We start from the raw sequence: 25,411 nt of genomic DNA on the forward strand, positions 1-25,411 counted from the left end.
TTTCTACATATTTTATACCGGAGCTTTTCTAAAGATAGAAAGGACAGCACCTCCCTTAACCACTGCAAAAATGATGGCGCTTTATTCGACTTCCAGTTAAATAGGATAAGTCTGCGTGCTAGTAATGAGGCAAATGCTGGAGCGTTTGCCTGCAAAGTTGTGACCTTACAGTTAGGGGGTGGTATGCCAAAGATGGCTGTGTGAAAATCAGGGGTTATGGTCTGTTTACAGATATGTGAGAATACATTACGTATCTTTCCCCAATAACTGTTGAGGGAGGGGCATGTCCAGAACATGTGTCCCACCGAGGCTGGACTATGGCTGCACCTCAGACAGCCAGGGTCTGTGGTGGGAAAGATTCTGGCAAGCTTGTCCCCTGAGTAGAGAAGACGGTGAAGCACCTTAAACTGAATTAACCCATGTCGTATACACAATGAGGACGTATGTATACGAGTTAAGCTGTCCCGCCACGCCTCTTCAGAAAGCTCTACACCCAAATCTCTCTCCCATGCAGTTTTTGTTTTGTCCCAGGACATCTGTTTCAATCCCTGTATCAGTGTGTAAATTACAGAGACCCGTTTTTTCCCAAAGGGATCCATCTCTAGAATAACATCTAATTGGCTCCTGGGTGGCAGATACGGAAATGAGGAACTTCATTAAAAGGCATTGCTCTCAATAGTCGGCTTTTTGAGGCCCTGTGTTCGGAAATGGGATCGGAGCACTCCTATTTGCTGTTCCATACAGATGTGTGATGGTTGTCAAAAGGTAGGTGTGTTGGCCGAGAGTATGAATTGAGGGATGAAATACATGCTTTCCTTCCTCAGAAACATTCACCTCTAGCTAATTCATTTAGTAATGAAAAATGGCTTTTAACCCTGTCTTATCTTGCTGACATTTTTTTCTGTTCTAAACGAACTGAATCTAAAACTACAAGGAAGGATGATGATTTTTTCAGACACTGCTTTCCAAAAGTCACTAAAACTGTGGCAAGTGCGACTCAAAAGCGCCAGCATCTCCATGTTCCCCACTGTGATGAGGCGCATCAAAGAAAGTAGTGTGTCCAAGAAAACGGCTGCTGACCTGACATGCCTCATCCAGACACATTTGGCTGCACTGATCGGACATGTCGCTCACTACTTTCTGCAGGAGAAGTTCAACATTTTGAAGGAAAACAGGTGGGTGAGAAATCCCTTTGAGTTTGAAAACCCGGAATCATTGATTGACTTAAATCTAACTCCTAATGAGGAGTCCGAGCTGCTGCACCTGACCTGTGACACCATGCTGAAAACACGCCACACAACGGAAACGATATCCTCATTCTGGACTGGCATCTCCCTTGAGTATCCAGTGCTGAGTAAAGTGAGCATTTTGTTGCTGTTGCCTTTCACAAGGACACACATGTGCGAAGTTGGATTTTCTGTTCTAACTAGGATGAAGACAAAGGAGAGGAACCGGCTGAACGCTGAACCTGACATGTGCGTTGCCCTCTCATCCTGCGATCCCAGATTGGAGTCAGGTCATGCAGAATAGGCAGACTCACCCTTCACATGGAGTAAGTGATGTTTACTGTGGTATTTTCTTAGGCTTGGTTTGACTGCACGTACAATTAGATTTACTGTTATTGTTATATGGGTCACGTTAATAATCAATGGGAACATATGGGTCCCCTGAAAAAAAGTGTGAAAACCACTGATCTAGTGAGTCCATCTTCGATGAAGCTAAGCTAAGTAGCGCTCCCTTCAAAGTGTCCCTCCCCAGCATCTTGATGGCTAATGTCCGGTCGTTAGCTAACAAAATGGACGAGATAAGTCTAAGGCTGTCCGCTCAGAAAAGGCTGCAGAACTGCTGTCTGCTGATGTTTACGGAGACTTGGCTCAACAGCAACATAGCGACTCGGCAGTCGAGCTAGCGGGCCGCACAGCCTTCCATGTCAACAGGACAGCGGACTCCGGCAAGATCCGCGGAGGAGGTTTGAGTATTTATGGCAACAACTCTTGGTGCAACAATATAAAGATGGTTGAAAGGCATTGCTCTGCTGATCTGGAGCTCCTTATGATTCAGTGCAGGCCTTTTTACCTGCCCAGGGAGCTAACAGCCATTACCATCGCCGCTGTATACACCCCCCCATGCTAATGCTAAGGTAGCACTTAAGCAGCTACAATGTGCCATCAGCAGACAACAGACCCAACACCCGGACAATGCCTTTATCATAGGTGGTGACTTTAATCAGGCTAACCTCAGGGCTGTATTGTCCAAATTCCATCAGCATGTCTCCTGCCCCACTAGGGGACAAAACACCCTGGACAATCTCTATACAAACATCAAGGACTCATACAAAGCTACTCCCTGCCCCCACCTGGGGCATTCTGACCACGTCTGCCTGTTCCCGGTCCCAGCCAACAAACCCCTAATAAAACGGGTCAAGCCAGCAGTAAAGACAATCACTGTCTGGCCAGAAGGAGCAGTCTCTGAATTCCAGGACTGTTTTGAAAACACAGACTGGAGTATTTATGCACATTCAGCTACCCATGGCTCCCATACAGACATTAATGAACAGACATCTGCCATACTAGCCTACATTAACTTTTGCACTGAGAGTGTCACAACAAAAAAATCAGTCCGCACCTTTCCAAACCAGAAACCCTGGATGACCAGTGAGGTCCGGAAGCTGCTGAAAGTCCGGGATGCAGCATTCAAGTCAGGTAACTATGAGGCCTACAGCGCAGCGAGATCAAACCTCAAAAAGGGCATCAGAACAGCCAAACATAAATATTCCCTACGAATAGAGGACCACTTTCACAATAACTCTGATCCTCGGCGAATGTGGCAAGGCATTCAGTCTATCACAGACTACAAAAGCTCTAATCTCGGTCCCGCTGTCCATGATGCCTCCCTGCCAGACAAGCTAAATCATTTCTATGCCCGCTTCGACAAGGACAATACTGACCCAGCCACAAAAATCCCCAGCCACCCAGAAAACCAGATGCTCACTCTATCAGTCGCAGAGGTCAGAGAATCACTGCGCAGAGTGAACACACGGAAGGCTGCCGGACAAGACGGCATACCGGGTTGGGTCTACCGGGAATGTGCCGACCAGCTGGCTGAGGTCTTCACACCTGTATTTAACCTCTCACTGTCCCAATCTAAAGTCCCGGCATGCTTTAAGACCACCTCTATCATTCCTGTCTCCAAGAAACCAATATCAACATTTCTGAATGACTACCAACCCACAGCACTCACCCCCATTGCCATGAAGTGCTTTGAAAGACTGGTTCTGGCTCACATCAAAAACATTATCCCCCCCACATTCGACCCACATCAGTTCGCCTACCATCCCAAAAGGTCTACTGAGGATGCCATTGCCACTGCCCTACACATTGCTCTGACCCACCTTGAACTTAACAACACATACATCCAGATGCTGTTTATAGATTACAGCTCTGCCTTCAACACTATCATCCCCGCCAAACTAACCACCAAACTCCTCTCCCTTGGCCTCAACCCCTCCCTCTGTAACTGGATCCTGGACTTCCTGACCAACAGACCTCAGTCTGTTAGGTTAGGTGACCACTCCTCCTCCACCCTGACCCTCAGCACAGGTGCCCCTCAAGGTTGTGTTCTGAGCCCCCTCCTTTTCTCCCTCTTCACCCACGACTGCCTGCCAACTCACCCCTCAAATGTTATAGTTAAGTTTGCAGATGACACCACAGTCATTGGCCGTATCACCAACAATGACGAGATGGCCTACAGAGACAAGATTGAGCACCTCACATCATGGTGTACTACCAAAAATATTGTCCTTAATGTGCAGAAGACAAAGGAGCTGATTGTGGACTTCAGGAGGTCTAGAAGCTGCAGCCACTCCCCCATACACATCAATGGGGTGGAAGTGGAGTGTGTTTCCAGCTTTAAATTCCTTGGAGTCAACATCAGCGAGGACCTTTCGTGGACATTAAACACCCAGGCCCTTGTGAAAAAGGCCCAACAACACCTGCATTTCCTGAGGAGGCTGGGGAGCACCCGTCTACCCCCAAAATTCTCACCAACTACCACTGCACCATAGAGAGCATCCTGACCATCTGCATCTCAGTGTGGTACGGCAACTGCACCTCAGTAGACCAGAAAGCTCTGCAGCGGATCGTCAAGGTGGCCCAGCATATCACCGGTACCCAGCTCCCAGCCATAAAAGACATTTATCACAAACGCTGCCTTTGAAGGGGTCTGAGCATCAGCAGAGATCCCACCCACCCCAACCATGGACTGTACCCTTCCCCAGATCTGTGCCTCGATACAATCCTGTCTCGGAGGTCCACGGATAATTCCTTTGACTTCATGGCTTGGTTTCTGCTCTGACATGCACTGTCAACAGTGGGACCTTATATAGACAGGTGCGTGCCTTTCCAAATCATGTCCAATCAATTTAATTTACTACAGGTGGACTCCAATCAAGATGTAGAAACATCTCAAGGATGATCAGTGGAAATAGGATGAACCTGAGCTCAATTTTGAGTGTCATAGCAAAGGGTGTGAATACGTATGTACATGCAATATTTCCGTTTTTTATTTTTAATAAATTTGCAAAAATTTCTACAAAACCTTTTTTGCTTTGTCATTATGTGGCATTGTGTGTAGATTGATGAGAAAAAAAAGGAATGTAATCCATTTTGGAATAAGGCTGTAACATAACAAAATGTGGGGAAAGTGAAGGGGTGTGAATACTTTCCGGATTTACTCTGTCTGTCTGTCTGTCTATCTGTCTATCTATCTATATATATATATGCAAATCGCACCACATTTTGCATAGACCCTAAGTTTCCACTTCCGCATATGTGAACCACATTTGATGCAGATAGCACAATGCATTTATGCAGCACTATGCAGTTATTGCAGATTGTGATAAACAGTCCCCGCCCACATTTTAGAAAATTTTAGAAGTAAATTACAGCAACATGGTAGAGAATATAAAAAGCTTTTCAACAACTTTTTTTTCTTCCAGAAATTATTCTAGTGGCGTGATGAGTGGGTAGGCGAAAGATTTTAGAGCTCCCTGCCAATTGTTCAATAACTCGATAAAACAAGAGTGCTTTTGTATCTACATCACCTATTTCCCCTCAACAACCAGGAAGGGCTGCGGCGGTTTCCAGCTTTCGTTCGGGAGGGGGATAAACTGAAGGCCAACCCTTCACTTCCCAACTTAGGCTCACTAAACTCAGCCAGGGATTGGGAAATGCGAGTGGACTTAGGCCAGAAGCTCATCTTCCCGACAGAGATCGCAACAACCACCTTGCGACCAGACCTCATCCTCTGGTCCAATTCTAACCAGCTCGCTTACATCATTGAGCTTAGTCCCCTGGGAGGATGCAGTCGATGAAGCGTACGAGCGTAAGAAGCTGCGGTATGCCAACCTAGCAGCCGAAGCAGAGGACAGAGGCTGGAAGGTGAAGGTGCGCCCTGTGGAGGTGGGTTGTAGGGGCTTTGTTGCCAGCTCCACAGCAAAACTCCTGAGGGAACCAGGAGTCAAGGGGCAGGCCCACAGGAGAGTGATCAAAGAGCTAGCCAACACTGCTGAGAGGACTAGCCACTGGATCTGGATCAAAAGGAGAGACGCCGTCTGGGCTGCCAGGGTGAACAGCTAACCACAGGTCACACACCCAGGACCGATCAACCTGTGGTGGGCCTGCCTCAGCGGAGGGTGTCTTGTGATAAAAGGCCGAAACAACCTGTGATATTGAGGTACACAACTGATGATGTGTCCTGGTGGTGGCAATGTCACCTTGGCAGACATCTCCAGTTTAATTCCCACCGAAACTGTTGCAGTGCAAACACTAGGGATTTTAACAACCAGTCCCTTTTTTTGAATCTTTTGTTCAGTCCTTCTGGAAGTATATTTCTTTACTAATACGTCTTTTTGAGCACTATATTTTATCTATGTACTATGCCTACTACGCGTGTTAAGGGTGCTAACACAATGGCTAACACTGACCAAATTAACTCCAGCGCCTCGGAAAATGTTTTTCTCAGTGCTACTGAATCACTTCGAGCTGATATGACTTCTGCGCTAACCTCACAGAAAGAGGACATTTGTGCTTCAGTGGACGCCAAAATCGACACTTTGGCAACGCTTCTGACGTCCAAAATTGCATCAACACGGACCAAACTGCATAGCGACTTATTAGACCCAGTTTAGACTGGCAGCCCAAATCTGATTTTTGGCAAATCCAGATTGGAATCTGATTTATTTTATGTACTCTGAACAGCAAAAAATACATTGGTCTGATCTTTGCAAATCAGATTTGAGCCACAATCGGAGGTGGTTTCGTATCTGATTCAAATCTGATTTCTAAAGATGTGTCTCAGTCTGGACGCTCTAGCCATTTAAATCAGATTTCAAACTGTCCATTATGTCACTCACAACGCGACACAACACAACACAACATATGTTAACGTCAGATTCCAAGTGTGGAAGTTCAAACCCACATGCAACGAGAAGGAAGACGTCCTAAAAAATGAAGAGCAATAGTTTCTGGACAGAGGAAGAACCGAACCCGAACTGTCTCATAGCTCTTTTTTTTTGGGGGGGGGCACAGTCCAGGCAAAGCTTGACGGCACGTACAGGAACAAGGCGGTATTTGAAGACATATCCCACACCATGCTAGAAAGGGGATTCAGGAGGACAATGCTGCAGTGCCAACGGAAAGTAAAAAGTTTAAAGTCAAAATATAAGAAGACTAAAGATGCGAACAACAAAAGTGGGGCTGGGCAAACCAGTTTCCCATTTTATGATTTAATGGATGAAATCCTTGGGGACAGGCCAGGCATTTGTCTGTTGGCTGTCATCGACAGCTCTGCTAACAGCGACGATGAAGTCAAGGATGAGGTGGACAGTGAGAACGAGAACGCAGGTTAGTAACGTAAATAGAGCCCTAGCAATGGTATACCATGGTATACCAATGTAATAACATTAATGGAAGTTAGGAACATTACGTTAGCGCTAACCTAGGAGTGAATATCGTATACAACTTATGGGCCACCCGTGACGCAGACTATTTACCTCTACTGCAGCATCAGTGTCCTAGCTAATGTTAGCTAACTAGAGGTGCTGTGATCATCATCATAATGTTATGTAATGAATTGCACCTACATAAAATGTATCCAATAGGTGCTGCAGCTATAACCTTGAAATATGTTTTAATAGTTTGTTCTTATCAAAGCCTATTCTGTGTGATGACTCATGCAAGCTCAATCACTGCTGTATTCTATTCTTGGTTGCTAGCAAAGGTTAAAATCCTACCTTCATATTACCAGCATTTCAGTTCCTAGGTTCACAACTAAACAGTTCATGTTTATATGACTATGACTGTAATACAGGTGGTGCTAACATTAATAATCAAATAATATTCACCTTGTTTTAAAGCCACGAAATTATGCTTTACAGGTGATCACCCACTGGAAGCCTGAAGTACTCGTTTCGCAGTGCAGACAAAGCAGTAGAAGCTTCATGCACAATCATGAACACATTTGCTTTTCCCATCCCAAAGAGATTTGCAATGGGTTCGGTATCCTGACCCGGTGGCTAGCCAATACAGGGCAACTGCGACCCGCTTCTCCACACATATTGCCCGCCTGAGCTGCGTGTCTTGTCGTACGAGACTGGGTCGTAGGTGGTCACAGATCATATCAAATGTTCCCCGGCGAAATCTGAAGTTGGCAAGCCACATGTCAAATGTACCGAGGACTACATTTTCCCGCCAGTCAACACTTTTCAGGTTGCACGACACCGTGCACTGCCTAGCGAAGCCTGCTGTGACTGCAACATGGAACATTGTGGCATATACCAGCCTCCTCCATCGATGATATTGTCTGGTGCGATGGAGGAGTTCTGCACCGCGACTTGACAGTGCCTGAAGGGTGACATGACATCTCTCCACGGTGTTTTGTTGTTTGTTTGCACAGAAGTCGCCAGCATATTACATCACACAACACACGTGCAACGTACCTACGCCTACGTCGTTACCACAGCAACCAATGCAGATCGGTCGACGATGTGGCTGCAGTCTGAACAAAGCCACATCCGAACTGATCACTTGCAAATAACAGTCTGGACAGTCAGTCCTAAAGATCAGATTTGAGAGACAAATCAGATTTGCCTGCAGTCTAAACGGGGCCTCCGATGCTGGAGCTCTATCTAGCCGTGTGACAGAATTGGAAAAGGGGGCAAATCACTGGTCAGATGAGACTACATCCCTGGCGCACAAGCTACAAAGTCTCTCTAGGCAGGTGGCTTTCCTTTTCCTTTCCTTGTGAGGATTTAGAGGGGTGGTCACACAGGAACAATTTGAGAATTATTTGTCTACATGAATGCATGGAGGGGACCGCGTCCAACTGACTTCATGGCTGGCCTGCTCAAAGATGTCCAGCGACTAGAAGAAAGACCGTTGCTTGACAGAGCACACCGTTCCTTGCTGCTGCGTCCCCAATCTGGAGAGAGGCCATATCCGTTCATTGTTCATGTACACCATTTTGGTGTCAAGAAGGACATTAAGCAACACACAAGACAAACGGGGCCACTTCTCTACAATAGCCAAAGATTTCTACTATTCCTGGACTACACCGCTGCTGTTGCTGAGAGAGCGGCATTCGACGAGGCCAAGAACTGCTCAGAGATCACCAGGGGGTAAAATATGGCCTGCTTTTCTTTCTGAGATTTTGGTTACATACAATGGCAACTTGCTCCCGAAGAAGCAATAGCCTTGATCCGGAGTGATATCCTGGTCACCTAGTCCAGTGTTTCTCAACGGGGGGGCCGCGGACCCCTAGTGGTCCGTGGTGTAATTGCAAGGGGTCCGTGAAAATAAAATATCTTTAAAAAAATATCCTCTGACATTTATAGAAATAGGATTGTTTTACTCAAATGTGACTGAGACCTTTATCTACCTCAACTATAAAGGGTAACAGGACTTTTTTCTCTAATTACATGTTTCACAAGTGTAATTTATTGTATTTTAATAAGAGAGCTCGCTCCCGTTTGCATTGTTAAAAGTTACTGCATAAAAATTCTGTTGTTACATATATCTGAAAGTTACTGAATACATATTCTGTTTTGTTAACTATAGCTAAGTTACAACTGAAAGCTCTTATTTTTGCCCCAAAGAGTGAATAAATGCTATAATGCAATTTAAAATGCAGTTTCTACTGTTTCTATCAAATTGCAATCCCCCTCCCCCAAGATCAGGTGGAGGGGTCCTCAGCATAGATCAAAAATACGCAGGGGGTCCAGGACCCCAAAACGGTTGAGAACCACTGACCTCGTCAGCTTATGTTGGTTCGATGTTATGGACCACATACGGTAAAATACTATGGCAATGTCTGTGAATGTTCTCATTCATCCAGGTCATGGTTATCCAAAGGAATTGAATCAAGTGCAACTGGACTTGGTATATACCCGTGAAGATGTTTTGCCTCTCATCCAAGAGGCTTCATCAGTTCGTGCCTTTCTGACTAGACCAAGCTAGTCTTGTTGGCTGGTGATGAAACTCAGATATTTATCCTCTTTGGAGTCGTTATCAGAGCTAATGATGTCCATGGCTCTTTGTGTTCCGATGTTTAGCAACGCCCGTCATTATCAGAGGTATTGATGGCAATATGGCAATATTATTGATGGCAATATTATTGCTGTTAGCTTCTCGGCCTAACAACTAGCTATGCTAGCTGACTGACTATGGACTAGCTCCGATTGCTAACTCTCAACTCTCAACCCCTGTTGGGGTTGGTTGTGGGGTGGGAGTAGGGAAAGAGGGATCTGGGGAGGTGGTGCTTTTGCACCCCCGTTTTTCTTTTTCTTCTTCTCTTTTTCCCCTCCTTTTTTACTTTTTACTCATCTCGGCAGTCTATTTTCCCTCTAATGGTCTGATGGTAAACATGTCCTCTTTCGTTTGCCGTACTGATTGTATATCCCCCTCCAACTTTGTTAATAGATGTTCATGTTCATTATCTCCTTCAGTGACATACAATGTCACTAAAATCTGGACCAGGGAGTGGTATGAGTAGGTCAGTAAACTGCACCACCTAGAATATGAAAGGCCTCAACCTGCCTGTAAATAAGTAAACGGTTCTAACTCATATTAAACACACTCAGATTGTGTTTCTCCAAGAAACACAACTTCGCGACTCAGACCAATTTCGGCTTTGCTGTGGTTTGGTAGGCCAGCTGTTCCACTCGAAATTTCAATTCTAATCAGAGGGGCCGCTATACTGATTAGAAAAAATATATACATATATATCAAAACGGATAAAGGAAAAAGTTTTTAGTGCATAGCACTACAGGCCTGTTTGGTGCGTCTCGCGCTCATCAGCTGCTAATGTTTTTTCACAAAGAATCATACAGTTATGTTGCCCAGCGTCACGCCCCTAATTTCGGTTGGACAGCGACCAATCAGATAGGGAAACATTCAAATTATAACAGCCAATGGGGTAGGTACTTATGATGCACAGCAACCAATGGAGGGGTAGAAAACATTACAACCAATGAGTCTGGAGCTTGTTTTGAAAACCATTTAAGGGCCAGGGCACTGTTGAAATGGCGTGCATTAAAAATATAACAAGGTAACATGAATTATATATTGGGGGGGTGTTGGGGCACAGTTGGGAAGACAGGTAGCTAAAAAAAGCATACTTAAAAAAACCTTATAAATGTCATATGTGTATCATCTAATGGGGGGAGGGGGTAATAAAGACGTTTTACTTATAGTTACAACTATAAGTAATATACTTCTCTTGCCGGTAAGAGAAGTCGGGACCGGCAAGAGAAGTCGAGAGAATAAAAAAAGAAAATGTGTAGTATATTTGCAAACAATGAACTAAAAATCACAATTGAGGCCAACAAAAACCAGATTGACTTCCTCGACATCTCATTAGACCTTAGAAATGGTACACACAGGCCATACATGAAGCCCAACAATACACCGCAATACATCCACAGAGAAAGCAATCATCCGCCCTCCATTTTGAAAAATATCCCAGTGAGCATAAACAAGAGACTCTCATGTTTATCATCCCGCGAAGCCATCTTTAACGAAGCACCCCCCCCATACCAGGAAGCCTTACAAACATGTGGATATGATCTCAGACTTAAGTCCAATCCACCACCAATTACTGACAGCCAGCAACAACAACAAAAAAGCGCAGCAGAAGGCGGAACATCACCTGGTATAATCCTCCTACAGCGACACTGTGTGGCCTCTAATATTGGAAAACAATTTTTCAAGCTTTTGGATGAGTGCTTTACCCCAGACCACCAACTGAGGAAAATATTCAACAGAAACACATCAAAATGAGCTACAGCTGCAGGCCAGATGTTCAGCAGGTTATTTCACCCCACAACACAAGCATCATGGCCACGGCACAGACCCCCTCACCACAACCAAGCACCTCCAACTGCAAATGCCGTGTTAAGACATCGTGTCCTCTAGAAGGAAAATGCCAGATAGAGGGAGTCATCTACCAGGCATCGGTGACAAGAAAAGATAACTACAATGTAGACACTTACGTGGGATTAACAGAGGGCCCTTTTAAAATGAAGTTTAACGCCGATATGAGTAGCTTCAGAAATTAGCATGCAAGAAATGCAATGACCTTAAGCTGCCACATCTGGTCATTGGTAGACAAGAATATCAGTTATTCTGTCTCATGGAAAACCCTTGCAAAGAGTAGTGCATATTCAGTTATGGGTAAAAGATGTGACCTGTCCTTGGCAGAGAAGTATTTTATTATCTGCAGACCTGATGTGTCCACCTTGAATAATAGAAACGAATTGGCCACCAGCTGTAGACACCGAAAAAATATCTCCTTTGTAACTGTAAGTAAAATGTCTTTATTATCCCCCCCCCATTAGATGATACACATATGACATTTATTAGGTTTTTTAAGTATGTTTTTTTAATATGATTTTTATATATAGATATGCTATTTTAAATATGGGTTTTTTGAATATGCTTTTTTTTAACTACCTGTCCTCCCAACTGTGCCCCAACACCAACCCAATATATAATTCACATAAGTGACCTTGTTATATTTTTAATGTAGGCCATTTCAACAGTGCCCTGGCCCCTAAATGCTTTTCAAACCAAACACCAGTCCCTTAACTCATTGGTTGTGATGTTTTCTACCCCTCCATTGGTTGCTGTGCATCATAAGTACCTACCCCATGGGCTGTTATAATTTGAATGTTTCCCCATCTGATTGGCCGCTGTCCAACCGAAATTAGGGGCATGACCCTGGGCAACGTAACTGAATGATTCTTTGTGATAAAAAAAACATTAGCAGCTGATGAGCGTGAGACGCACGAAACAGGCCTGTACTGCTATGCACTAAAATCTTTTTTCCTGTATCCCTGTTGATATTCCACTCCTCATTAGTCGAGCACTCAAGACCATTGACAGTTTCGGAAAAAAACACTATATATATATATATATATATATATATATATATATATATATATATATATATTGTGGCAGGATGAGGAAAAACATATATATATAAACTTAGCACAAAAAGTAAGGAAATGTGTGTTTGGTAGATTATGTCTTTGTTGTAACAATGCTTCTTGGCAATACATCTTACATCAGGCACCTGATTGTCAGCACCTGGGGTACCAGAAGCTCAAAACAAGAGTCAATAGCAGCAGCAAAATAAGCTGTTTGCCACTGGCAGAGAAAATCTGGCAAATTTTTAATGGGCACAAGCCACATACTCAGCTCTGCTGCTCATCCCACAAATGCATGTTCCTTACAAATGTGGCACCATTTAAAAGGGAAATAAACAGGCTTTCCAACGGTATCAGATTTACTGCCAAGAAGCATTGTTACAACAAAGAAATGATCTACCAAACACACATTTCCTTACTTTTTGTGTGCTATATATATATACTAGAAGAACCCCGCTACAATGTAGCGGTTTGGTTATCCACCCATCTAAATCTCCCTCCTCTTCATCCTGCCAGCTAACCGCCTTCCCCCTGCCCCTAAACCCCCCCCCCCACTCCAGCTCCCTCCCCCCAAATGCTCAGAATCATCTGAAATGCCGAGAAAAGTGGTCCCCCCCACTCCAACTCCTTCCCCCCAAATGCTCAGAATCATCTGAAATGCCGAGAAAAGTGGTTTACCCCCCCACTCCAACTCCTTCCCCCCAAATGCTCAGAATCATCTGAAATGCCGAGAAAAGTGGTTTACCCCCCCCCCCACTCCAACTCCTTCCCCCCAAATGCTCAGAATCATCTGAAATGCCGAGAAAAGTGGTTTACCCCCCCCCCACTCCAACTCCTTCCCCCCAAATGCTCAGAATCATCTGAAATGCCGAGAAAAGTGGTTTTTAGCCATTTTTAGAAAAGGCATATTTTGCATAATTATGCATAATTATTATAATTATTTTAATTTTCTGCTATTTTTCTGGTCCTCTGGAACAATACCTACCACCTCCAAAAAAAATTAGGATCATAAATGCTTTAGTTTTCGGTCCCGCTATCCACACTAACTAACACACACACACACACTAACACCACACACACACACATTCCGAAAATATATGAGTAGATATATATATATATATATATATATTTCCCATTGTCGGTCTCAAAGGTTGTTGCAGTTTCAAGAGGTAGGTACATAATTGCCACCGGTCGGACGCATCATAGTCTGGTTATCCTAGCCAACATGTACGCTCCAAATTGGGATGATGCGCAATTCTTTAAGGATTTTTTTTTTGGTATCCTACTTAGCTGACATCAATACACAAAGTCTTATCCTTGTTGGGGGCTTTAACTGTATCCTGTCCACCACTGTTGATCGCAGCTCATCAACCCCCCCCCCCTTTTTAAATGTTCTTCTATTATTAATACATTTCTAAACTCTTGTGTAGTATTGGATGTTTGGCATTTTCTAAATATCTCCCTATTACAAAAAATCAGTCTTTTGTCCCCTCTATTTCTAAAGGAGCCTTTGAGCTTTGGAGAGTCAATGGAGTATTCACTTTGAAAGACCTATTTACTGATGATGCGTTTCCTTCATTGGTACAATTAAAAATTGGCTAAAATTAGCCCAGATTTATACCCAACATGTGACAGGTGCAAACAAGCCACTGCTAGTCTCTTATATGTGTTCTAGTCCTGCCTGAAACTAACTCATTTCTGGCATTCCATCTTTGAGGCCTTGGCTGCTGTTTTACGTTTCCCACTTGAACCTTCTCTGAGTGCCATCTTTGGGGTTGTTCCATCTGGTGTACATTTAATTGCTACTCCGGCAAATCTGTTGGCCTACACCACTCTATTAGGTTGGAGATTGTTACTTTTCAAATGGAAGGAGGCTTCCCCTCCTACTTTCGTACGGTCGATTGCAGAGGTTATCCAGTTATTGAAATTAGAAAAGATTACATATACCATGAGAGGATCCATCCATCCGTTTTCCGAACCGCTTATCCTGCTCTCAGGGTCACGGGGATGCTGGAGCCAGCAGTCATTGGGCGGCAGGCGGGGAGACACCCTGGACAGGCTGCCAGGCTATCACACAGGGCCGGCATACACACACACACACACACACACACACATTCATACCTAGGGACAATTTAGTATGGCCGATACACCTGACTTACATGTCTTTGGACTGTGGGAGGAAACTGGAGCCCCCGGAGGAAACCCACACAGACACGGGGAGAACATGCAAACTCCACACAGGATGACCCGGGACGATCCCCAAGGTTGGACTACCCTGGGGCTCGAACAAGGACCTTCTTACTGTGTGGTGACCGCGCTAACCACTGCGCCACCGTGCCGCCCACCATGAGAGGATGTATAGCCAAATTCCACTCGACATGGAGACCTTTTTAAACTTTGTGTAGCAGTTAGATACTCAGTTGGTGGCTGGGGTTGATGGACTTTGCAATCTAGTTCTCAACCCTTTCTCCTCTATTCTCCTTTTCCCTTTTGCTAATTTATTTACTTATTTGTTTTTAGTTAATTTTTCCCCTTTTCTTTTATTCATTTAATTTATGCTTGTTGCTTGTTTACTTTGTTAGTTGTTGTTATGGTTTGATTTAATTCATGTTATTTCAGGTGGCATGCCAAGCAGGGTGGAAGTGTGGTGGGGGATATGGTATGGGTCTGTGCCGTGGAGAGGGTGGGTGGGCAGTGGGTTCGGATTGTAGTTGTGGGTGCGATTTAAAAATTGAAAATAAACCTTGTTTAAAAAAACAACTTTTTTCATCTCAGTTTAGATATGATGTGTGTCAAATTTTGTTAAAATTGGACAACATTTGTATGATATATATTGAAAAAGGTTTTTAAAAAAAATCAAAATGGTGGAAAATCTAGTCAGACGGAAATGGGTGGAAATTGCGCACTGAGCAAAGGAATCTAAAATTTTCATTTTGTTTTTAATTTTGTTTCTAAAACTTATGTGTACCAAATTTGGTAGAGATCAAAAGGGTAGAAGCGGTATGAATATCAAAAACATTGTTCAATGACATTTGTTCAGCACAGTGCTGGTTTGTTCTCTGTCAAATTTGGTGAAGATTGGACTACATTTGTATGAGTTATAATGAAAAAAAAAGTTTAGGAAAAAAAGTAAACATGGAGGAAAATCTAGACAGACAGAACTCGGCATAGCCTATATAGCCAGATGCACACTGAACAAAGGAATCCAGAGAAACCCTTTGTTTCTACAACTTACGGTTTGGAAGTTAAAGGCCAAAACGTGAAAGATGCTATTTTAGCACCACTTATGGGTCGGCTGATGTTTATTTTTTTTGCCTCAGTAGTGGAGGAGTAAGTGAACCTGTTTGCTAAGTTTGGTCACTGTCACTCTTACAGTTTCAGACCTAGAGATACCTTTAAGGCAAAATAAAACAAATAACAATAATAATAATAATAATAATAATGTGAACAAAAAACAGGATTCCATCACTACATGTTTGGACCCCTGGTAAATATAAGGCAAGATCCAAGCAATTTGAGAACTCTGGTATGTAAGTGTGATGTAGACGAATGTGCAAGTGTGATCCATTTAGCATGTTTCATAGATGATACTACCTGATACTTTTAGGAGAGAACACTGATGTAGCTGCAATTGCAACGGAAGTGAATTGGGTTGCAAAGACTTCATTGTATTCAATAACTTGAACTATACATGTGATCAGCCTACAGATGGTTGATCAGTATGCAATACTGAACATTTTGAAATTGAAATGGTTTTTGTACACTATAAAATGACTGACATATAAATACAATGGTTGTCTATGGCCAATTAAAGTTACTATGCCACTTTAGTGCCATCTATTGATGAAATGTCAAAAAAGATTTCACGGTCCCGTAGGGCCCTAGTGTGCGCATGTACCAAATTTGGCCGAGACAGCACGATAAAGTCATGATTTACGGCAATTGTGGTATAACAGGCCTTGCCTACATATCTGAAAACCAATTATAGAAAAATGGCATGGAATATGAAAAACGGATCATTAACTTTTGTTCAGGAAAGTCCAGACATGCTGTGTGCAAAATTTGTTGAAGATTAAACTAAATTTGTAAGTTATAGCAAAAAAATAGTTTTCGAAAAATACAAAATGCTGCGTATCAAGTACACAGAAATGGGCATGCCTGAGTAGATAGATACGGGATGAACCAAAGAATGCGGAACAATGGTTCCACCACTACATGCTTGGACCTACAATGATAATAATAATAATCCGAACCAAAAAATAGGGTTCCAGCAATACATGCTCAGACTCCTTATAAAAAAAAACATGAATTAAATACATAATAATAGCATTCCAGCATTATATGCTTAGTCCCCTAATAGTAATCAGAACAAAACAATAGGGTTCCTGTAATACGTGCTCTGACCCCTAATAATGATCTAAACAAAAACACTATTTTTTTGGACCCCTAATTAAGTTATACAACTCACTGGACACTTCTTGGCGACAGGTGTTGTGCTGAAAATGAAATGCTTGTCAAAAAGTGAGCACTGTCTGCAGGAGTGCATACAGCCTGCATATTGTGTTCTCTTCATTTGCGTCCACACCTCTATTTGTTGTAATTAATCCCTCAATAAAGAGCAGAGCCGTGACTGTATCATGTTGGATCAGAGGTGTACTGGCAAAGAATTTCAGCCCTGGTCTTTTTCCATTATCATTGGCAACTCGGGTTTTTTCCATTTTAATTGTCTGAAAGACTTCCTGTGTTTTGCAAGGTTTAGACCCTGAACAATTGCATTAGGCAAAACAAACAAGAGAGCACTGCAAACATGTTTTATAACAACAGTATTAATGCTAATAGATCAAAATCTGAAGATATTCAAGAGGTGCATCAGACCTCAAAGCATACTTGGGACTCCTCTCTTGGATTGTCCATGCTGCATTAACACTAGAACGACCATGGGTGGTCAAAATGACCGGCGGTTTTTAAACTCTATATTCTGTCTAGATAAATACCCAGTTGAGATATTAATGCATTGTTAGTATGTCTGTTAGGAAACTAACTGATGCCAAAATTAATATTTTAACAACTTTAATACTATTTTTCAAACAATTTGAAATGGCCACTGTCCAACGCCTGTAAATACTGCAACGCCTCGGTGGTAGTCATGGTGCGTCTGTAACGGCATCTGTAACCAGACATGTTGCAATAATCACACATCAAGTTTAGACTAGTTGTCTGCACTGGAGAACACTAGTGTGTTTCTAGGACACAGCAACGAACTTCACAAAGGAAATTATGCGACAACACACGTCATAATTACTGACATGACGCGCACCACCACGCGCAAATTACGAGCGGTCATTTTTACTGCTCATGGTCGTTTTATGTAAATCTGATCATAACTTTTTTGTGCAATTGATCTAAATCTCAATATATGTAATTTTAGGGACATCCAGGGAGCAGCAGGTCTGTATCTTTTTTTCACAGAGTTATTAAACTTTGAAAATCCGAAACAGTCAAAATGACTGTCGTGGTCGCATCAAAGTAAAAAACTATTTCTTCACAAAACAACTCCTCCATCATTTACTGTATACCGTAAAGCGTTGTTCTAATGTCACATGATTATGTACACTGTAAAAACCATCCCATTCTGGATGGTCATCTGACTGCCTTGGTTGGTTGAATGTAACAGAAGCAGAGACAGATGTGCGCCCTTCACCCTGATTGCTTCTCAGCACGGTTGTTCAAGGGAAGAAAGTGAACTTTGAGGCCTGTATCCTAATGAGTACTTCATGTAATTAAATCTGTAAATGAACTAGATATACGTAGAATTAATTCAACAATTATTATTTCTATTCAAACGGTTAATTTCAAAGACATTTTAAAGCACATTTTCCACTGGTAAAACTGCCATGCTAAATTTTGCAGAATTTTAGGCCCTATCAAATAAACCCCAGAATAAAAAGGTAACAACGGTGACCTCCATATATAATGACACAGGGAGAATCACAGCCTTAATCAATAATTAATAATATAACTGAATTGCAGAATACCACAAATAATTGGACAGTTTAGTTACAAGATCTTGTAATATATTTAAATAACTTGTTATTGTAATATTTGCACTACAAATGCATATTCTGCTTTACAAGATTCCCTGTCTTGAATACTTTATAAAAGACTTATGTGAGATTTTCCCTCAGGTTTTTTACCTTCGTAGTCTGACCGCCCAGTAGGTAAGAATCCAGTAGCTGATAAGTAGACAAGCAGAACGCTGTTTGCAGGTAATTCCTAGAAATCAGAGCCATGGGATTAAGATACTATAACAGATAATTCAACTACAGTATTGATAACTTTTGGCTGAGTATAATGTTGTGTTCCCACCAAATGTGAAGCGAATTTTCACCTCGCTCTACTCGCGCGATTTTGATCGCGAGACCATTTGTTTCTATTTGCATTACTCGCACGAGTTTGGCCGCAGGATCAAGTACACAAACCTGTGAATTCTGTTACAGAAAAGAGGAGAGGAGGATTTTCTGACTCAGCAGGACGCCAGGTCATAACTAACGTCAGGATAATCTCAACGCTGATATGTTTTCGTGAACCGTCACGCAAATTTGTCGCTCAAGTTGAATATTTTCAACTGGGTCGAATCCCTGTGTTGCCTCCGGCTTGGTCGGGCGTCCCTACAGACACAATTGGCCGTGTCTGCGGGTGGAAAGTCGGATGTAGGTATTTGTCCTGGTTGCTGCACTAGCACCTCCTCTAGTCGGTCGGGGCGCCCCCCGGATCGGCAGAGAGGGGTGGAGTAGCGACCGGGACGGCTCATAAAGAGTGGAGTAATTGGCCAGATACAATTGGGGAGAAAAAGGGGGAAAATTGAAAAAATATATATACTTAGCACAAAAAGTAAGGAAATTTGTGTTTGGTAGATTATTTCTTTGTTGTACCAATGCTTCTTGGCAATAAATCTTATACCGTTGGAATGAGAACATTCACAGACACCATTGGAAAGCCTGTTTATTTCCCTTTTAAATAGGGCTACATTTGTAAGGAACATGCATTTGTGGGATGAGCAGCAGAGCTGAGTATGTGGGTTTGGCCCATGAAAAATTTGCCAAATCTTCTCTGCCAATGCCAAACAGCTTATTTTGCTGTTGCTATTGACTCTTGTTTTGAGCTTCTGGTACCCCAGGTGCTGACAATCAGGTGCCTGATATAAGATTTATTGCCAAGAAGCATTGTTACAACAAAGAAATAATCTACCAAACACAAATTTCCTTACGTTTTGTATATATTTTCAACTCGTGCGAATATGCGAATGACGTGAAATTTGCGTATTCATGTCATTCGCATCGCCTGGCACGAATACACGTGAATTTGCATCTAATCGCATCTTTGCATTGACTTTAGATGTAATCTCATCGTGCGCAAAAATTGCTTCACGTTTGGCATGAACACAGCATAAAACTGTAGAATGGAACTGGATTACACTGCACTGCATCTCTGCCCTCCCTCTCCAATAGGAGCAAGGCGTGTCTAGCCTAAAAGCCACCAGTCCAATAACAGCTTTGGAGGATGCAAAGTATTTATGTAACAAAATCATGTCACACCTGAAACACTGACTGTGGAGTACTGTAATATTAGTTCTGTCAATGGTGCAATTTTCCCTACTTAAGGAGAACTGGAGAACAATGCTGCCTGGGATATGGAGACAGGATGCAGGTCTAGTTCTAGTTCTGTAAACTGTTACAAAAGTAGACAATTGCAGTGTGATAAATTCACAAACTTTTCCACTTTTGTAACAGTTTACAAACATAATTGATTCAACATTATTAAAAGTTGTCTCCATATTTTATTAAATAACAGAGTAAAAACAATTCACAAGACCTTGTGCGATACAAAAATTTTACCCAGAGAGGGTAAGATTCAAATGAACACTGACCTTAAAAGAAGCAGACAAGAAAGTGAAAAGTTGACTGAAAGTCGGCTTGTATAGTAAATACTTGTGAGGGTTTTCTCTCTTGGCTGGCTTCTCGTTGGGTTCCTAAAAAGAAATACAATGTAAAACTAGTTTGATTTTTCTGAGATTAAACAGGTTAATTTACAATATGTATTGAACAATGAGGGTTCTAAGTATTTCATTCAAGGTAGGATGGCTAAAACAGAGGATTCAAACTACCATTCAAACCACCTTCATGTCTTGTTAGACCTTTTTTGGAATATTCTAGTCTGGATTTTAAGTTGAAAATCCCATTCACAATGACTTCACTCAAACCGAATTTGGACACGATATCCTGAGCAGAAATCAAGCAGTAGTAAGACAATAATAATGTAAAACTGCTACATGAAAATAGTGACCTCCAGGTAATTAAGTATTGTGGGTGGAACTAATTCAAATGGTGGACTGGATAACATGATACAATGTTAAATGTTGCATCAAATACAATAGGTATATTAAATAGTTATTAAACCCTCGAGCATTTTAGTGAGTTTGCTGAAATCTACAGGTTAAAAACCATCTACAGGTTAAAAGTATGGCAGGCTGGTCATGTTACTCTCTAATGTAAGCATAGCATGATGAACACAGGAGCAGCTAATAAAAGTGATGATAGGTCCTTTTGTATGCAGCACACCTACCAACATGGACAGACAGACAGACAGACAGACAGACAGACAGACAGACAGACAGACAGACAGACAGACAGACAGACAGACAGACAGCGCCATCACTAACAATTGCCAATAGTACTGTCAATGCTGGTTCTTTGGTACACCTAATCAAATGGACGCATTATTCATATCATTAGCTGCAGCTGTTTTTATCCTGCTATGCTTATATCACAGACTACCAAGACCAGCTTGGCATATTTTTCACCTTTTAGATGGTTTTTCACCTGTACATGTCAGCAAACTCACAAACAGTTGAGGGTTTAGTCAAATTTAAGCATTAAAACACAAACAAATTAAATAATTGCACAGTTAATAATTGAATAATTCAAATCATTTTATCATTGTATTTGACTGCCTTGACATTTATTTATTCAGAAGTAATTTTAGCAATACAATTTAGTGCAATTCCGATTGCCAAGGCTTCTTTAATTTCTTTGCTGCTTTCACTACCATGTTTTATTCAATGCTGCTGCTTTCAGCGCCACTCTAAATGATTCAATAGCAATTCAATGATTCAACAGTTCCACTATGTGCCAGTCCACTTGGACTGGCACATACTGGAACTGTCACATATTGGAACTGTGTGCATGCTGCCAGCACTGACACAGCATACATCTAGGCAGTTGATGATCAACATATCTTGCCAGAGGTTCAATCACATTACCAGATTCTTGCAGCTGCCATACTGAAGACCGGATATGACATCAGGCATTGATTTTGGGTCATACAAATCACCCCAAGCAACCCAGAAGTACCCAAAAACCAGAAGTACTAAAACATGCCAATACAGATACCCAAAACAACCCAAAACTACCCCAAACAGAGTTCTAACTGAACCGCGGCGCCGCGGCCCTCCCCCGCGCTGGCAACTGCTTCCGCCATGGTGACAGTGGCCAAAATGCGGTTTAAGAAATATGCTGTTTATTTATTTGTATAAATTCGTGTTTTCTCATCTCCAAATGCTAACATCAGCGATCGTCGGGCAATCGCGAGCGGTGAAATGTAGTGTTACCGCCGAAACGGAAGCTGGCATATTTGTTCATATCGTGCATGCGTTTCTGCCTTCTTTTGCGGTTAACGCTGCCTGGCACCATCTGACGGTCTGTCCGCCGAACGTCTAGGACAGGGGTCCCCAATAGGCGGCCCGCGGGCCACGTCCGGCCCGTGACGGGTTGATTTATGGTCCGCGAGAATTTTTGGAGAAATGCCATAAGGAAGAATTTTTTTTAATTTCCCTACCAAAAAAAAAAATAGAAAATTAATTTCTTAGTAAAAGTAAGACTAGTAATATATCGAAAAATAGATGAAAAATCTCTGTTTAAATTATAATACCTGCAACGTATCGACACCAAAACAAACTAACGAACAACATGCTGCTGGAGGTTGAGTGGCCCGTGGTTTTAAAAGTGGCCCTAAAAGTGGCCCGCTTTGAAAAGTAATTGGGGACCCCTGGTCTAGGACGCCCAGCGCAGAACCCGGAGGGCTTGGCCCTGCTACTCTGCGCCAAAAGACGTCTCGGCGAGCACACGTCACGCTCTTAGAGCCTTTAGCCTATCACGTTTCAAAGCATCCCGCCAAAAGGACGGAGGAAACCAGTAGCTGCCACGTGGCAACTAGCGATTCTGGGGCTCTTCAAGAGAAGGTAGGACATGGGAAAACAACCCCCTTTTGGTTGTTTTCCAAGTGACTGACGATCACAAATGTAGAAATTAACATTAAATGACACGCTCTTGTGCTGTTGTCACTCACGTGGCATTGTCGATGTCGTCAATGTTCTCATGAGAATGTTCTTCACAACTACGGCACATTTCTTGAAAAATAGGGTTGCAAAGTAATCTTTATCATTCTTACAATGTACCATTGAATATTTTGTGATCTAATTTGTTTTTGCACGTTAAATAACTTTTTACTTTTGTGGCAAACCATGCATTAAGCCTATTATATGACATAATGCAGAATCGATCAATGGCTCCTTGTAATATTTTGGTACCAAACTTTTCCTTTTTGAACTGGAAAAACACTTATTTAATTCATTCAATATCATTAAAACTAATGACAAGGGAGCTGAATATCTTCACAATTTATCACCAAGACTCAGTTATTTGTCTATGTCTGTTCTTATCCCTGATACATCATAAACAATTCAGCTTATCATAGTCGAATAACAGAAATGTAATTTGTAGGCCTAGTCACACATTCCTGAAAAAGTAAAGTTTTATCAGCGTTCATGCAGTTAGCCAAAATATTTCTTAAAGCACTTGAAAGGTGAATATTAAAGAAATATCTTGAATTAATTGGAATAAAATAATAAAAATAGAATATTATATAAAATACATATTCATCGTGTGTATGGCAGTTAATGCCTGAATGAGCAGATCATTCAGATATTAACTGCCATACATACACAGGATCATCAGAACTGTGTTTTTAAAGTAGTGTAAAGAAATAAAGCATAGACATCTATTTCTGCAGTTGTCATCTTCATGGTGTGTGGTCAGATGATTACAGGAATCAACAAAAAAGAAAAAATCAGTAGAATATAATTGCTACACGTGTAACGCCGTGCGTTTGGACCCAATCACAGAGAAGAGGCAGTTGTTAAGTACTGTAACGTGCATGGATAAGTAGACGCGTTGGTCCTTGACTAACGGGTCGGACCCTTTAGTCGACTACCGTTGTCGCTTGCGGAGCGGGAGACACAGGTTCGCGTCCCGGCCGTGGCGACGGTCTCCCGGACTGCCCCCCGAATTCGCTACATTGGTGTCAGAAGTGGGATGGAGCGACCGTAAGGCCATCGGAAGTGTAGGCGCCCTGAGGCGCGAAGGAGCTGATAGGCTTCCCGAAGGAGGGGGGTAGTGTAAAGTGCATGGATAAGTAGACACGTTGGTCCTTGACTAACGGGTCGGACCCTTTAGTCAACTGGTTAACGTTGTCGCTTACGGTGCAGGAGATACGGGTTCGCGTCCCGGCTGTGGCGACGGTATCTCGGACTGCCCCCCGAATTCGCCACAGTACTAAGTCGCTTTACTGGACTCCGGAAAACATACAATAACCAAAAACCACCGCCAAACAGGGCAGGCAAAAATGCAAACACGAATTAACACAAAATACCAGACACGGGAAACACTCTCTCACACAGAGGAGGCAGGCGAGGGTTCAGGAGACATGAGCATCCGCAGACCGATGCTAAGCTTTTCCAAGTCTCGATGAGGAATCTCTGCAAAGCCCCCGGTCAAATAGTCCCAAGCAAAGGTGCACCTAATCACAGGCCAAGGGCAGGTGCCACATGATTGGCACCTTGGCAAATGGCTGCTGACCCTCTGGCCAGTGATCGTGTCAGTACCCCCCCCCCCCCCCCCAGGGACGGATTCCAGACGTCCCAAAACCAAAAGGACCCAGCAGGATGGCCAGAGGGGCCCAGGGGGAGGCCGAATGGGGCTGATCGGGCGGGCGACCAGGACGTAGGAGGCAGAGCTTCTCCGGCGGGCGGCCCGAGGGCTGGGGCCGATCGAAAGGGCGACCAGGACACAGGAGACAGAGCATGACTAAGTGGTGGGATGGCTGCGGGGCAAACTGAAGAACTTGCAGGCGGCGGGACGGCCGCGGGGCAAACTGAAGAACTTGCAAGCGGCGGGACCGCTACCAGGCAAACTGAAGAACTTGCAGGCGGCGGGACCGCTACCAGGCAAACTGAAGAACTCGCAGGCGGCGGGACCGCTACCAGGCAAACTGAAGAACTCGCAGGCGGCGGGACGGCCGCGGGGCAAACTGAAGAACTCGCAGGCGGCGGGACGGCCGCGGGGCAGACTGAACTCGCAGGCGGCAGCCGCGGGGCTAGCTGGACTCGGAGGCGTTGTGGCAGCCGCGGGGCTAGCTGGACTCGCAGGCGGCATAGCAGCCGCGGGGCAGACGGGACTCGCAGGCGGCGTGGCAGCCGCGGGGCACACTGAACTCGCAGGCGGTGTGGCAGCCGTGGGGCAGACGGGACTCGGAGGCGGTGTGGCAACCGCGGGGCAGACGGGACTCGGAGGCGGCGTGGCAGCCGCGGGGCTAGCGGGACTCGGAGGCGGCGTGGCAGCCGCGGGGCTAGCTGAACTCGGAGGTAGCGTGGCAGCTGCGCGGCTAGCTAAACTCAGTGGCGGCTTGGCAGCCGCGGGGCTAACGGACCTCGGAGGCGCCTCCTGGATGCTGGGCAGCCAAGGCTCGGGGACGCCGGGCATCCAATTAGCCCAAATGGTTGGGGTGGGTGTCGCTGACACAGGTGGTGCTGTCTGG

At 43.6% G+C, this 25,411-nt stretch overlaps 1 protein-coding gene across 3 annotated transcripts in view; it reads right to left on the reverse strand.

The window, feature by feature from the left end:
* Positions 1–25,411, reverse strand: part of scai (suppressor of cancer cell invasion) — a 192,316-nt gene that overhangs the window by 100,395 nt on the left and 66,510 nt on the right. For all 3 annotated transcript variants that reach the window (XM_056290861.1, XM_056290859.1, XM_056290860.1), the window contains 2 exons: positions 20,409–20,510; positions 18,676–18,754 (listed from right to left, as the gene is read on the reverse strand). In XM_056290861.1, the coding sequence (XP_056146836.1) occupies positions 18,676–18,754; positions 20,409–20,510 (181 nt within the window). The remainder of the gene's footprint in view (positions 1–18,675; positions 18,755–20,408; positions 20,511–25,411) is intronic.

The sequence above is a fragment of the Lampris incognitus genome, chromosome 12, assembly GCF_029633865.1.
Source record: "Lampris incognitus isolate fLamInc1 chromosome 12, fLamInc1.hap2, whole genome shotgun sequence".
Classification (NCBI taxonomy): domain Eukaryota; kingdom Metazoa; phylum Chordata; class Actinopteri; order Lampriformes; family Lampridae; genus Lampris; species Lampris incognitus.